This window comes from Plectropomus leopardus, chromosome 15 (assembly GCF_026936395.1).
Source record: "Plectropomus leopardus strain MGB_pleo_1.0 chromosome 15, ASM2693639v1, whole genome shotgun sequence".
Taxonomy (NCBI): Eukaryota; Metazoa; Chordata; class Actinopteri; order Perciformes; family Serranidae; genus Plectropomus; species Plectropomus leopardus.
In genome coordinates this window covers 20,580,187-20,596,564 of record NC_142190.1, presented here as the reverse complement: position 1 = coordinate 20,596,564, position 16,378 = coordinate 20,580,187, and the positions used below count along the sequence as shown (strand labels likewise).

Genomic DNA, 16,378 nt, shown 5'->3' with positions numbered 1-16,378 from the left:
ACACACACACACACACACACACACACACACACACACACACTCTCGCACGCACACACGCACGCACATGCACCCCAGTGGTGCAGAATCTCAGCTTTTTGTGTTCAAACTGACTGTCTGCTTCTCGCCAGCAGCTCCTGAGAATCAACTTCTGGGAATAAATGATCAGTGACAACACTGCTGACTCCACTCATTTAGATAGGCTATTTCTGTCTCCCTGTCAGACTTCAGGTGTACTTGAGGACTCATCTGTCAGCTCCTCACTTTGTAGTGGGAGTTCCTGAAAGCTACTCAGAGAGTTAATTGAAGTGTAAATGTGTGAAGGGAAAATAAGCATCAGTTCAGGTAGTTACAGTTAGTGTTAGAACAATAAAATGATTAGTTGATCAACAAAAAATGAATCAACAATTTGTATAATTGTCATTTATCAAGGACAATTTTAAGTATTTGCTGGTTTCAGCCCAGCAAATACTTAAAAGTTGTCATGTTATATAAATTTGTTTAAAAACAGGTCAATGTTGATGTGTTTTTGAGGATGTGAGGATTTGCTGTCAGACTGAGTATCTTTGGATTTTAGGCTGGTTGGACAAAAAAAAATGTTTAGCACTGGCTTTAGGAATTTGTGATAGAATGTTTTTTTTCTATTTTTATTCATTTTATAGACTGAATAACCCTTTGATTAATAATCAAAGGGTTACTCAAAAATGCAGCTAAAGCAGATGGCCACTTGAGGCTGGCTCCAAAACAGGTTGAATCCCCATAGATCCCTCTGTTAAAATGTATAACTTAACAGCAGAAATAAATATATTTACAGCCTGGTACAAAATGCAATTTTGGTCTCTAAATCTAATGTCCCCCTTCATGACAATTGCAAGTCGGTGAATTTTTATTTAACTTGCCTGTTTAAATTTGATTAAGACTTAAGTTATGCACAATTAAGGGCAGGGACACTTTGACTGGCAGGCTGTCTGCAAGGCCTCTCCACAGCTCCTCACTCTCATCCAAATAAGGTCACCTCAGGTCATTTTTGGTTCCAAAAATCCAAGATGGCAACAGCCAAAATGCCAAATTGGAGGCATTTAAGCAACAGTCCACAAACCAATAGGTAAAGATAGGTGGGGTTATTGTTGCTACATCTATTATTTTCATACAGTCTGATTACTATACACTGAAAACAGCCCAATTCAACTGTTTTGTGTGTATTTGTGTTCTTAAGCTTGTTTTTTATCTGATAAGACGCAGAGGCATTTCTCTGAGACAAAAACAAACAGACGGCTACAGAGCCAGGAAAAGAAAAAAACAAAAGAGATTGGAGACTCAGCCACTAATCTCCTGCGCCACAATGGACTCACAGTGGTTACACAGAGGACACGGTGAGGTCAACATTATCCTGCCCATGGAAAGACTACATTTTGGAGGGAAGAGCTGTCCCTGACAGGGGAGATAAGCTCAGTGGAGCTGTCCATGGTGCTGAATCGACTGCAGCTGGCCAGCAAGGCACATCATGTTGCTCTGAAACACTAACCACTGAGAGACCAAGGAGACAGAAGGATGGATACTGATAGACAGGCAGACTGACATAGTAACAGGTGGGTGTATTGATACAAGACAGAAACAGAAAGGGCAAAGGGCTTGTTGTAAACAAGAGGAGCGTCTGAGGTAAAGACGTAAAACTGACTGACAGAGCTTTAAAATTTGTGCAGCAGTGTGTCAGGGCGGCAACAGACATCAGTTGTTTTTTGTTTTTTTTGGAATTGCATGCAGTGGCCTAGGGGTGGGAACATAATCAATATAACAAAATGAGTTTGACATTCATTTACAACAGAGAGTTTTAAGTATTATTGTATGTTTATTGTATGTTTTATGTTTATGTCTATTCTTTGCTGTTTTTGAATGATAGTTGTCATGTTATATAAATTTGTTTAAAAACAGGTCAATGTTGATGTGTTTTTATAGATTTATAGATAGATATATTTCTAGACAGACAGACAGAGTTAATTTTCATTATGGGGGATGGGGTAGGATTAAATAGGTTCATAAGTATATAAGGCTTGTTTATTTAAATATATTTATTTGGAAATTTCCCCACTGTGGGACTAATAAAGGATTATCTTATATATTGTGTTTTTATGTGTGTGTGTGTGTGTGCGCACATATACTGTATATAGATTTTTTACTTTTACTTTTTTTTATTGTTTCATTAACGTGTGAAATAAAAATTTAAATCGATCAATCAATCAATTTATCTACCAATCAATCTATCTACCTACATTTACTTCAAGTATGAGTCTGTATGATTATATCTTTATGTACTGTATTATTGTGATGATCACATGATCACAAGTATTACCACATACACACTTTTGTCATAAGACATTCACTGGTATCTATCATGGCTGCATTAGAGCCCAAAGACCAATCCGACTCCTGTACAGCCCTTGAGATATGCTGCCAGCTGCTACTGGAGGCTCTGTAGGGTTACAACCCCCTGAAACAAATTCCTTGTCACTGTCAGGAATATATAGCATATCAAAATATCTGCAGGAAAAACTCTTGCTCTCACTCTCAAAATGAAACTGACAAAATACATTTCCTTGCTCTCTAAAGGACTTTAAGTAATCTCATCTTGGGCCAAAGGGAGACACAGAGACACAGGCAGGCAAAGAGTCATGGCGAGAAGGAAGGCAGAAATCGATCTGAAAGAGGCAATAGGTAAGGATAAAACCATCTGCATCCCCGAGGGAGAATGCACACGCCGCATGCCTTCCTGCTGCCTCAATCAGCGTGCTGCACGCTGACAACTGACAGAGAGGTGATGGAGAAAGACAGCAAGAGCCAGGAAACGAGGGAAGTCAAGAAGAGCACAAAATAAAAACAAATAGAGGAAAAGAGAGCAGCGGTGACGTGAGGCCAATTAACTGTGCAGCGGGCTGAGTTGGCACTGGTGTTACTGCGTTCGCCTCAAACCAGCACAGCAGACTGGCTGCTCTGTTGCATAACAACTTATGTAACAGCTTCTGCTCTCCATGGGGGGAGAGCAAACTTTCTTTTGGAGCTGTATCTGTGTTTCTCTCAGAGTGTTGCTGCTTTTTCCTGTCCTTCATGTGTCTAAAGGGAGCCAATCATGAATAAAAAATCAGAAATTATGCAGCACAGCTCCCATAAGGACATAAATCGGACACAACATGGCACTAACTTCAACTTCCTTTCCCTCTTCCAGGCCTTTTCTCTCCATTTTTTTAGGGTCTCCTCAGTTTCACCCCATCTCTGTTGTCTTGTCATGCTGTCTTGCTTTTATCTGTCTCTTTCTGTCTCTCTCCTCCAACCTCATTCCATCACTTGTTTCTTTCATCTCCCCCACATTGATCTCTCTCCCCCATTCAGTATGTTGGCTTTAATCCATTTCCAAGGATGTGTGCATGCATGAGCGTGTGTGTGCAAAAATATAATGACTATACTACATTAAGGAGCAGCTGAAGGTGTAAGTACACAGGATACACGAGGGAGCACTGACAGAAGCACACGCACATAATACTGTGTGAAGAGAAGGCAGGAGGATTGTGGGTGGCTGAGTTTGTTTGTATGTTTGCTTCTTAGTTTAGTTAACTGACCTCTATACAAGGATGACAGCTGCAACTAATGATTGTTTTCATGATCCATTATTCTGCATTCAGATGTCTTGTTTTGTCCGACAAACAGTTCAAAACCTACAGCTGTTCAATTGCCTATCACAGAAGAGAAAGAAAACTAGCAAATATTTACATTTGAGAGCTGAAAGGAAGGATTTTTTTTGGCACTTTTTTTTTCAATTTTCCAATTATTGACTAATTTATAAATCAGCAAATAATTTTGGGTCTTTAAGCAATACAACAAAGGTTACTGCCCAGTTTAACTGAGGGATGGCAAAACGTGCCCCATTTTGAATGTGCAGTACATGTACTCTACATTTGAAAACTGGTAAAAACAGCAACAACAACAATAATAATGATGATGAAGATAATAATAATAATAATAATAATAATAATAATAATAATAATAATAGTGATAATATTTTTAAAAATATAGTAAACTATACTATTTTTCAATCTTAAGCATTAAATGCTGTGTAGATATAAAGATTTACAGATTTTTATTTTTATTTTTTTAATGGATTTACTGCTTTGCGGTTGTATGCCTACGCAAGGGGCACCCACGATTAGTGTCACTAATTGAGTATCTGATCAAATGTCTCCCCTTCTCTTCCTGAGATAATATGTTTAATAATGGAGCAGAGATGTGTTTTTGCAGATCATTATGCAAGCCAACCTTTGACCTTCTGAGATATTGTAATCCCGATTTTATCCTTTTAAACATTTGAATGAAATTTTGCCACAATTAATTCTTAAGTTATGGCTAAAAACATGTTTTGTGACCTTTGGTCACCAAATTTTAATCAGTAAAGTAAAGTAAAGTAAAGTAGAATACAAGGTACTAAAAAAAAGCAAACACACAGAATGAACTTAGCTGATCTTTGAGGTTAATAACTACAACTTTATTTGATAGCTTTTTTTTATTATTAGAGGTTGTGTTTATAGAAGTTGCAACTCTACAGATGCAGGAATTTTATAGTAGTTCAAAATGGCGCAGTACAAGAATTTGCTATGTACTTTCTCAAAGTGGGTCACTGAAGTGCTTGAAATGTTAAAGATGGTACAAAATCCAAAGTGTTAGCAAAGCAAAACACTTACACCTTCCAATTGGCTTGGAGAAGTTTACACCTTCTAATGTTTGCAACCTGGCATCTCAGCGCCTCCCACACAGAGTCATGATCACAAAAAACCTGTGAGGGTCGAGTTGGTCCTGCTCTTTAAGCAACTAAAAGCACAAAGCTGGGACACAATCTTTCAGATGCAGATTGGGTTGAGAGAGATTAGAGAGAGAGTGCATTAGTCAGACAGTATGTGTGATGAAGTTGTGGTGTGACTCGGTTTTCAACAGTCTGCCAGTGCTGGAAACGTCTGCCATCGATCCTAATTTGGCAGCGGGTCCTCTGACTACAGACAGCCCTCCAATCTGCCACAGTCACTCTCTGCTGGTAAACAGAGACACACAAGCTAACAGACTGGCTGAAACCGAGACAGAGAGACAGAAAGACCAATCAACCAACAGCATATCCTGAATACACTGTTTACACACAAGAACAGCTGCTTAATCTTAAAATTTCTACTGATTTGATATCGATCGTTGACTGTTGATACACCATATAGTAGCAAAATCACTGCAAACTAGGTGCATGACACACATTCACACACTCCTCCTCCACACACACTCCATGCTGTGCTGAGTAGCTGTGACTCAGCAAATCAGCAGGAGCAGATGGACTTTGCTTCCCACAATCCTCCTCTGCAGAACAAAAAGTGACATCATCATCACACAATCCATCAAATTAAGATTAAAAAACAGCTAGATGCTTTGCATATGAGCAGAAAGTAATCCCTGCACTTTATAATATGTTTTGATATTTCATGTTTTTTAAAGTAATTGCTGTAGCACTCAGTCCCTGCAGAGCTGGATGCAGGCCAATGAGGAGAGGAGGACAGGGAGGGAACAAATGTAGGAAAAAAAGTGATGAACAAACTGAGAAAACTGAAAGATGAAAAATTACGGTGGATTGGGGTGGCAGAGAGACATAGAGAGAGACAGAGAAGGGGGAGGAGAGAGGGAGGGACAGAGAACAAGGGAGACAGAGCAATGCCATATGTTGCAGCTCTAGGATTTGAGGGTGCATGCCGAGTGTGCTAATTAAATGGGGACTAAATAGCCGTAAAAACAATGGCAAGTTGACAGCAAAAGACAGTCTGAGAGAAATGTAGGAGAGGAAGGTGAGAGATCAAAGATCAAACAAAGCATGGATGGCTGATGGATGTGATGAGAGCAAATTTGTTGAAAGCTAAACATTATATAAGAGGAGGAATAATGACGCAGATGGAGAGAGAAACAGACACGGTGATTGGTGGAGAGAAAATGAAAATAAAATGGGAGACACAGAGAGAAGAAGGAGGCTGCAGAGAAAACCGAAGATAAAAGGATATTAAAAGCTCTTCAGCCTTGCCAAAAAGGAGAACAGGCCAACAATGCGGTTTGAGAAGTGAGAGCTGCACTGCAGATAGTGAACAAGTGGTTCATGCACACTCTCCTCCTACATATAACCTTGATTTAATTAGTGTGAAAACATGTCAAGGTAAAAATAATGCTTGACAGAAAAGGACATGAAGTCTAAAGCATCTTGTTTACAATTAGGAATGTTGCCAAAAGGACTTATCACATTAAGTTGAAGAGGCAAGAAGCAATATATGCAATTAAGGCCATAAGCATTTCCATGCATGAGACAACAAGCAGCTCCAGCAAGGTCAGTTTATCTCTAAAATTGTCAAGGTGAACCAGTTTGGAGTAAATATATATATATATGTATGTATGTATGTATGTATGTATGTATGTGCAATAAAAGGAAGAATATATGTCTACAGCCATGCCAGCCACTCTGTGAGGCTTTACTTAAAGAAGTATTTTTCATATTCACTGCTGGAAAGATGGTCTTAATAATAAACTAGGCTGTCTGCAGTAGAAAGACAAAAAATACTTTTAAAAAAAAAAGGACTGAGGTATTCACTTTTGCTTAAGAGGTAGAAAATCTACATCTACCAGAATGCACTGCGCCACAACGGCGCAATAAAGGCTAGGTGACATAATGCGAACTTGTCAGTTTGACACCATGAAGGCTGGCTGGTAAGAAACAATTTTGTATTACAGTTGAATGGTAAGCTAAAGCATGTTTCTGAACTGAAACATTTTAGGCAAGAAATAGGCAACGCAGTAACAGAATGTGGTTTAGAATTGATCAGCGCTACTTAGTTTTATCATTTGATTTCAGTTTTTTCGGCCTCCATTTTTACAGTACATGAAACAGTATGGCACCCACTTCCTGTTCACAGATCCTCATATTTCAGCCAAACAGTCAACCTAAAATCTGTTTCCCAAAACATTTCAGGCAAGAAATAGGTAGTGCAGTAACAGAACTTTGGGGTGTGTTTGGAAACTCACTCTGAGTGCTGGAGCTCACTCCGGCACAAACTGGGCCATTTGCAAATTTCAGACAACCATTCGGTTTCACAGAGCACTGCACTCTTGGAGTAGCAGAGTGTACTCTGTTAAGATGGTGGAAAGTTTATCAGCGCTAATTTGCACATACGACCCACATGACACAAAGCTGGTTGAAAATCGGCAAAGTACCCTTTATGAGGGAGAAATGTTTGGCATTTGGATGGATTGAAAGTGTTTAAGATGTATTTTTAGCATAGGCGGTCATTGTGGGAATCGTAGCTTTTGTCCATGCTAAACACTCTGATGCACCAAAGGAGCTCATTAATGAGATACTCAAAAACAGAATGCAATCAACCTTAGAGAAGACTAAGTGGCCTCACTTCATGCACTGGTTGATAATCGCCTACAGTTAATGGCTACTGATGCATGAGCAGAAATCTAGATGAGTCCATTAAAAAAAGCGTATGTCACTACCCCTGCCCAAGTGTGCGTGAGCCTAGGAAGGCTCAAGGCTGGCAGCTGGGGTCCGACAAAGTGTCTGTGTGTGTGCGTGTCTGTGTCTGTGTGTGTAAACAGAGCTTACATGTATTAATAGGCCAGCCATGTCCGTGCTCTAAGCCACTTACGGGTCGTTTATCTTCTATCAGACCAATCCAGCCACACCATCACATTGTGTTACTGTATGACATCACAGCAGGTCGGACGGTTTCTAGGCAACTAGATCAAATCATCATAGAAACTGGCCAAGGTGAGGAGCCTGCCGAGAAAAATGAAGTTGTGGTAACCCCCACAGGAGAGGGGGCAGAGCTAAAAATATCCCCTATCAGAGAGACCTGAGACAGTGACAGAATCAATATGACAGTGGAGGTGAAACTTGATATATTCTTTCTCACACAGTTGCTCGTGTTACAGACAGAAATACGATATCCAGAAGGATCACAGTAGAGTAAGCTCCCCATGGGTAAAGTGGGCAGACGAGTATATGTCATGTATCAGATGCTCACAGGGAATCATTCATCAGCCTGCCATATGTCATCTCCTCTCTATCCCCATCTCATTATCATTATCAGTTCTCGCAGGATACTGCCAAATGCTGTAATAACAAACATCTAAACCTTATTTTAGCAAACATGCAGGCGAGAATTTTTTTGCTGAAATGTGCTCATAGCAGAAATCAAGTGCTAAAAATGGCACTGAATGCCTGGAGTCTAATTTCCATAGCTGACATACAGTATAACATGTTATTTTGGCAGTTATATTCTGTGTTTCATTTGGCAAAGTTCTTCTGTGGTTGCTTGTGTTTAGACAACATTTAATGTTTGAGAAGTTTGGGTTTGTAAAATAAGAAAAAGGGTTTGGTAGAAATATGCTCCTTCAAGCAAGTTATCATAAACAGTATTGTTTTGGTATCAAAACTTTAACTCAGTTATCTATTTGAAAATAGAATTAAAAAGACCTAGTGCACACTCATACAGTATACACACACGCACACACACACACACACACACACACACACACACACACACACACACACACACACACACACACACACACACACATAATACGAGGACTGACAGATGCAATTGCAGCTGAAAACAGACTCAGCTGAACTCTTATCCAAACTTCAAATACCAAAAACATAATCCATTACTCATCTCAGCACACTTGGCTGCAGTATTTTTGAACCCAAATGAACTTTTGAAAATAAATAAATAAATAAATAAATAAAACAAATTATGTAAAAGAAAATTGAGCTTGTACGATCCCATTTTTTTCCTTCCCAATACCGATTCCCATATCTGGACTTGCATATGGGCCCAAACCGAGTACTGATCCCATTCCATTAAAAAAATCAAAAGCTATTTACTAACCCTGTATGGATGTGACATGATTTTTTATCAGTGTTGTATGACATGGCCCAGGTTAAACCCTGTGTAAAAAATATACAAATATATGCAAAAAGGGCTGACAGGCTTAAAAAAATGCCTGTAGCTTGCTAAAAACACAAGATATCTGCAGATCAAGGGATAATTTTAGCACCTTATTAGAAGAAAAACCATAGTTGGCTCTACAATTTGTCTGGTCAGATTAGTAAAATATTTGCTGCTCGGGGTACACTTGAGTGTCAGGATCCCACAGTTTCCTCCCATTCTCTCTGCTGATCGCTAACTTCTGTATCCACTTTTGTTCTCTTAAAAGCCAGTTTTGTTTTTGTTCATCGGCTCATAAAAACTTAGCTCTGGGTTTTTTTCACAGTTGTTAGTGCATCCCATCACACGGCAGCTTTTTGCCATTTTTCTGTTTGCTAGCAGACGTAAACGTCAAGAAGGCAATCAATAAAGAGCAATAGACTGTCACCACCCCCCCCCAGTGGGGGCGGGACATAAATACACTCTGTCTCTATGAGAAGCACTCATTGCCTTCATTGTCTGGATTGGTTGGGTTCAAGAGGAATGGGATTGGTCAGGGTTAGCCGATCAGAGGCAGAGTAAGGCAGGCCATTCCTTCACTATTCTAGGATTCACATATTTTTGCACAGTGCATGCTTTGTAGGCAACAAATAATTGATTTCTGTGAAAACCCATGTTTTATCCAGGTGTGACACTACTCTCAGGTTTATTACAAAATTATGTGGTATCAGATCAGTGCAAAGACTCGCATATTCGCTGACATCCAATCCAGCATTTTAGACAATATCGGAGACACTTCCGATACTGGGATCTGTATCAAAATAACTCTAAAAGGAGTTTATATATGGCAAGCTGTTGAAATGCTTTGGAACAACTGAAGACACACAGAAAACAAAGAAAATGGTTTTGTGAATGCACATACATCCTGCCCCACTGTCTCTGGCCTCATTACTGGGGTTAATGAAAGCAAGGAAGGCTGAGCTCCGGTGCTCATATGCTCTCTCTCTCTAGGCTCTGCAGCTCTGCTGGGACTCAACATAACTGGCAGTCAGGCCCAGAAACCTACTTCTGCCGTGGGCTCCATGACTGACACAGCTCAACTGACGGCAGCAGCCCACACACACAAAAACGTGTACGCACACACGTACTCTACTTAACCCTCAAAGTAACCTTATCCCACTGTGCACTCAGGTAATTACCTTTAGCACACTCCTGATATTCAATAATGTATATTCAAGTGTCATTAATATACAGTTTGCTCACTATTCATCGTTCCTTCCTTGTGTAAGTGTGTTATTGTTATGATGTTTTTAATCAGATGCAGTTCTAGGCACAGGTTATGTAATGTGTAATGTGTTTTTTTTTTTTTTCAGTTTTACTGAGCCTGATTCTCTCTCTCTGTAATGCTCAAGTTAACATGGATTAACCACATTTCCTTGGGGGTTTAAATTTGCTTCAAGCTTATCTACTGTAATGTTTCCTGAGACCTTTCACCTATTCAGAAACAGGAGGCTGTTCAGCTCTTGTCCAGGATTTCCTCTCATGCATTAAACACACATGTTTGAATCTGTTTCATCAATATTAATTCCCATCTTTCTTTGCAGTCCTTCACTCCGCACTTTTCTGTTTTCATAATAACATAATCACAAACTCACCCACACACATATACACAAAAAAAAAGAAAAAGAGTTGGTTCTGCACTCAGCCCAACCCAGCCAATTTGGCAGTGAGCGTGTTACCATGCCTACAGGCCCAATCAATACTATGTCTAAAAATAGCATGACCATAATAGTCTTACTTCCAATCGCAGAGGGCAAGAGCAGCATTTATTGTGTAATCTCCAAGATAATCGTAACCATTGGCAACCACAGAGTTAGTTGTGCAAAAGCGTGAGTTTAATCCCGAACAGGAGGTTTCTCAAGGAAAAACCTGATCCTGGGATTTTATTGGCTGGTGCTGGGATCTGACAGCAGGTCAGGGCAGGAAATCTGGAATGACTTCTTAATGGGTTAACAGTGGATGATTAAATAGACTGCATGGCTTCAGAGACAGGACATGCTAGTGCCAACACATGAAGATTAATGTTTAGAAGTGGGATAAATGCTAACACTGAGCACTAAGCTGGCAATTAAGGATGGAAAGCTCATGGGGCAAAGAGCATATTCATAAGGATGAGTCACAAATTGGCCATTTAGGAGATGATTACTGCTGCGCGACACAAAATGGCAGGACGCCCTCAACGTCAAACGCAATCTGTTTCAAAATAATGGCGTCGTTCTGATGCTGCTGCCAGGAGAGAAGTGGTTCTAGTGTCGCTACATTCAATGACTTGGAGCTACAATGTGACCCAGTGAGAGGCAGATGGGAGGTGGCTTGAGAGAGTGAGAGGTGACACAGAGGCAAACAGGAAGAGACAAGAGCGCTAACATAAGTCTCGCATACAACCTGAAACCTTGACATGCTGGCAGAGACACCGTCTTTCTCTCCCCTCTTTAACAAATACACACAAACATGGACATGTGCCAGCACGGAGAGTGTGTTTGACCTCATTCAACAGCAGCACAGGCCAAGTTTAGAGCCATTTCCACATCCATTTTAGTGCTCTAGTGGAAAATACGGGTCCATGCATACTGTATATACATGTACAGTACTGTTTTGGTCTTTTTATAGCATCTCCCTCCACAGCTGATAGAGGGAGCAGAATAGGTGGGTGGACTTTCAAGGGGGCCGTGACTCTGATTTATCTCTGTGTTCGGAGGCAAAGCTCTGGCACACATCACTGCAGCGTGGGTGAGAACCCAGACTCCATTCATAGATTTCTTTCATCTCTACCTTCTCTCGACCCTTTTTGCGGTCTCTGTGTCACTCGTTCTCGCCACAGCTCTGGCAGCGAACGGGGACACAAACGTCTCTTCATTCATAAAAGGGTCATGAAAGAAAAATGAGAGCACGGTCTTGAAATATTTAGCCTTTTTGATTCTCCCTATCAGCCTGTTGATCTTTGTTTCCCCTCTTCCAGCATCATCACAGCCTTCATGAAAGAACAACAGCTGTTAGTCACTGTGATTTTGAGTCTTTCTATTGCATGTCAAAACAGCAATACAAAAACTTTCTCTTGTCTCAGTGTCTGGTCTATTTCTTTCAGTGGAACCACTCATCATGTGTGACACTTGCAACAAAACATCACCAGAGACCTCATTCAAACAGGAAGCTTTAGAAACTTTTGCTACCAAAAATGCAGGCAGACAATCAGCAATGCCAGCAAAAATAGGCCAAATACCAGAAAAAGGCTTAGTGTTGCCCTCCACAACTCTAACAAATGCTTACAAAATGGGCTGTTTACCCTCTTCAACCATAAAAACAACAATGATGATAATGTTTTTGAGATTTCTCACCAGTTTGCCCTCCAGGGTGTAGATCTTCTTCACCACCCCTGAGTCAAGCTTGATGGCATCGGTAATGTCAGTCAGGACTTGTTCGTAGGAATGGGCCGTCTTCTTGTTCAGCAGGATCCTCACAGCCTTGCGGGGCTTCACTCCACTCCGCACCACCGTCACAAGCTTTGGACGTATAAAGTCCTTGATTTCGCGGCTCTCGGCCGCACCAGCCTTGGCGCTGCCCAGGGAAGGAGGCCCACGCGAGGATGCGGCCGAGGCCTTGACGTTCACTGACCAGTTGGGGTTCACGTTTTTCGTGTAATCCAACTTTTTGTAAGCTTCGATGGAGCTGCACACATAGCTGTCACCTGATGGGGTTGAGGGGAGGAGAAGCAATGAGAGATTCCTTACAGGAAAATGTGAAGAAATTAGATGAACTCTAGAAATTACAAAAGAGATGAGAATCTCTATAAAGAGAGAGCAAGTTTGGTGAAGAATATGACAGAATACAGAGAATAAAGATAGGAAGCAAGTACAGAAGCATAATACTTTGCTCTGTGCAACATTTCTTAACTATGCAACAGCACTATTATTCTAGTAGCAGGCAGCACAATACACTACTAAAGAGATTAAAAGGTAAAATTTACTGATATGGCATATTTTACTGCTTTCCTTCATACTTATTATAGGCTTTATATGGTTCCTATACTGTCATATCACATATCAACCAAAGACAACATCCGGGGCTTTTGCCATGTCACTTCTTACAGAGTAAAACAGATCAACAGAGAGCTAATCTGAGCTGAAACATATGTCTGTATCACCATATGGACACCAAATGTGTGATATAATCCTCATAATAATAATCTGCAGTGTGCTTAGCCAGTTTTATAGAGCTGTGCCCATAAAATGTGCCCTTGTTAAGCCTGATTTTAAACCTGGCAGTAAAAAACGGTTCACTTCACATTTTTCATAGCTTTGTTACTTCATTCAACACAACAGTGAGCAGGTTAAGATCATACAACATGGCAGCTGACATGTGAGACAGTGTTTGCTCTTTTAGAGGAAGAGATGTAGAGACAGACATTATTATAGATGCTGATAAGGGAATGAGTTGGGACTATTTGTGTATGTTTTGTTGCCTGTTGTATAGTTTGTTTTACAGTTTAATATATACTTTGATTGTATACTTATGTGTAATAACAATAATGAATATCCCAGCTGGCCACCAACATCATTGGCTGAATTCTGATTGTGAGGTTGGGTGACCAAAATTCAATGCCAGGACAACAACTACTGCCAACTTCAATTTAAAATAGAATACTGACATCAGATAACGTTGATATATTGTTGATTTTGTTGATATTTTGTTGATTTAAACCTGGTTCAACATCAGCTTTCTTCTGCTGCATTCATTCCCCTCTCATAAGCTATATAACCCTTGAGCAAACTGGTTTGATTTCTTTCAAAAGCATAGAGAAAAAAGCAATGAGCAATTTGATCCATTTTTAAAAAGGGTGGGAAATTACTAGAAAGTATCAAAAACCAAGGAAAATTTTCAGAATACTATATTTATAATAATTATGATTACATATTTAAAATTATGATACAGAAAGACATTTTTAAATATATTTTAACATTCTCTATACTTTTTCCCCCCCAAGTCATTTTCTTGTTTGTTTGTTGTTGTTTTTTTTACTTTTCTTTATTATCTTATTTTCAGGTAATTTTCATATAACGTTTTTACTAATCTCTTGGTATTTTCTGTGTTGTTGCCTCATTGCCTTTTTCCCATGTTTTTAAAAGAAATTCACTCACGTATCAACAGGTTATGTGGCGTTGTTTAATAGCAGAAATACAACGTCTTCAAAACGTCTCATGCCACCGTCATCTTCACGTAGAATGATAACATTAAATCAAATTCAATATGAAATTCTGCAAAATTTCATAATGTTAACAACCACACAACATGAAATTCTAACATCTTTGGACATTTGAAATGTTGTTAGCACAATTTCGATTCCAACTAAAATTTAACATCTTTTGGACATGCTATTAATATCCGGCACCCACTGTATGTTTCTTCGATTTATTGTAGTTAAAAGTACTCCTAAACATTTGTTTGTTTGTTTTGGATAGGTTTGGGGGCACCGAAGTAATTTTGTTTAGGGCACCCAAATGGTCAGCAACAGTCCTGGTCCAGGTGCATGAGAGGCTCACAAAACCTGCAAGTTTAGTCTCGAGTGTTATAATGCTGTGTAAGCTACCCACCTTCTATCAGTTGATCAATACTGGTGATCTTCTTGCATCCATCTAGGGTGTAGATGGTCCGGACGCCCTGCGGCAGGTTGACGTTGTCGGACAGGGAGCGGGTCAGGTCCGCCAGCAGCGCGTCAAAGGTCCGGAACCTGTCTATGGAGATGGCGTACACTATCCCGTTGAAGTACCGGTCTCCGTTGCGGTAGAAGCGGACCTTCTTGGCTCTCTTCTCCGCGGTCAGAGTCTTCAGGGTTCGGGTCCGGTACAGGCTGCAGTGGGCACTGTGCGTGGGACTCGGCACCCCGTTCATCTTCGCACTGGAGCGGCCGTGTCTCTGACCTTTGTCCCGGTCGTCGAAGTGCTCCATCTCCATCTCGCTGCTGAGGCTCACAAGTACGGCCGTACTGTCTGCGGGGGACACACAGGAGAGGCTGCGGTGAAAAGTTTTCACTGCCGAGGAAGTAAACAAAAACAAGGAGCGAGGAGAGGTTTGGTCGGCCGGTAAAGTAGCCAGCCGGTGTCCGGTGCTGGTGCTCTGTCTGAAAATAACTCCCTAATGACAGATTAAGTGCTCTTAAGCCGAGCAGCGGACAGCATGCCTCATGACGACTGCCTGTCAGAGTGCGCCTGAGTTGCTTTGAGGCGCAGATGGATGGAGAGAGAGCGCCAGTCACGAATCAATAATAGCCTATTAATTTTCCTCTTTATAAATATTCACAACCTCCACGCGCAGCCGGACGAACAGCAGTCTTAACCAGGAGCTGCCTAACATCAAACTGCGACCCATAACAATCGCTAAAATACACTTTCTACTTTTAAGATCGTTACGAGAAGTCTGTTTCAATAAGACAATGGTGGAAATGACATGTTTAAGAATTACTCACTTTCATATCAGTTGACGAGGATGACGTTGCTTACCTACGTGAGCAATTAACGCTTCTGTGACGGTCACCTCCAGTCTGACTGATGCTTTATTTCCCAGTAGAAATGAAAAAAAATAGTTAAATATCTATGACACAGGATGCTGGTAGCGTGTGATGCTCTCCTGGCTGCAGTGAGCTCCCCTGTGCGTTCCTTTGTTGTCCGGCTGAAGTGCCCCACCACCACCAAACACCAGTGTGTGTCTGTGTGTATGTGTGTGTTTATGTGTGTAAGCGAGAAGCAAGCAGAGGCTGGACTGGGAATGAACTAGGCAGCAGCTGTTTCCCCTCCCATTCTCTTTTCACCCACCTCCTCTCTCCTCCTCCACGTCACTGTCGTGATTTTCATTCAGCGCCCCCCCCTTTACCCACCCTTGCCCCTCATTAGGATGCAAACCCACGCTTCCCACTCGTGCTAGGGGGTGCTGCTGGTCCTGCAACCAGCACCCCCCAGCCCCCGAAGACACGCGTCAGCTGGGGGTCGATCTCTTTTATGGCAATTTAAGTGCTTCAAGCCAAATCACTTTGATGCCCAATTAGGAATAGCAGCAATCAAAATAAGTATTTTTTTCTGTATTTTGTTAGTATTTCAGTGGCAAAAAAAAAAAGACATCTCTCTGATCATAGACTTGTCATTTACATTACAAATGATCTACACTGTAAAATCTGACAAGTTGATTTTATGAAAAGAAAAATTTAGGAAACCGATTGGCTTGAAAAATGTAAGTTAATATAACTTTTATTCTTAATTAATGTTTTCTTTATATATATATATTTGTTGAGTTTACTCACAATTTTGTGATAATTACATGATTTTGTGAAGTTGTTGCAACTT

The 16,378-nt window shown here is 40.6% G+C and overlaps 1 protein-coding gene across 3 annotated transcripts in view; it reads right to left on the bottom strand.

Moving 5' to 3' along the window:
- dclk1a (doublecortin-like kinase 1a) overlaps positions 1–15,809 on the bottom strand; it is a 64,622-nt gene extending 48,813 nt beyond the window's left edge. Inside the window, exons 1-3 of one of the 3 annotated variants that reach the window (XM_042498805.2) lie at positions 15,542–15,809; positions 14,636–15,031; positions 12,383–12,732 (exon numbers count right to left, since the gene is read on the bottom strand). In XM_042498805.2, the coding sequence (XP_042354739.1) occupies positions 12,383–12,732; positions 14,636–14,996 (711 nt within the window). In that variant the 5' untranslated portion in view covers positions 14,997–15,031; positions 15,542–15,809. Of the gene's footprint in view, positions 1–12,382; positions 12,733–14,635; positions 15,356–15,541 lie in introns of those variants that run through there. The other 2 variants (XM_088088253.1, XM_088088252.1) reach the window with 2 other exon arrangements.
- Between the last annotated feature and the right edge of the window lie 569 nt (positions 15,810–16,378).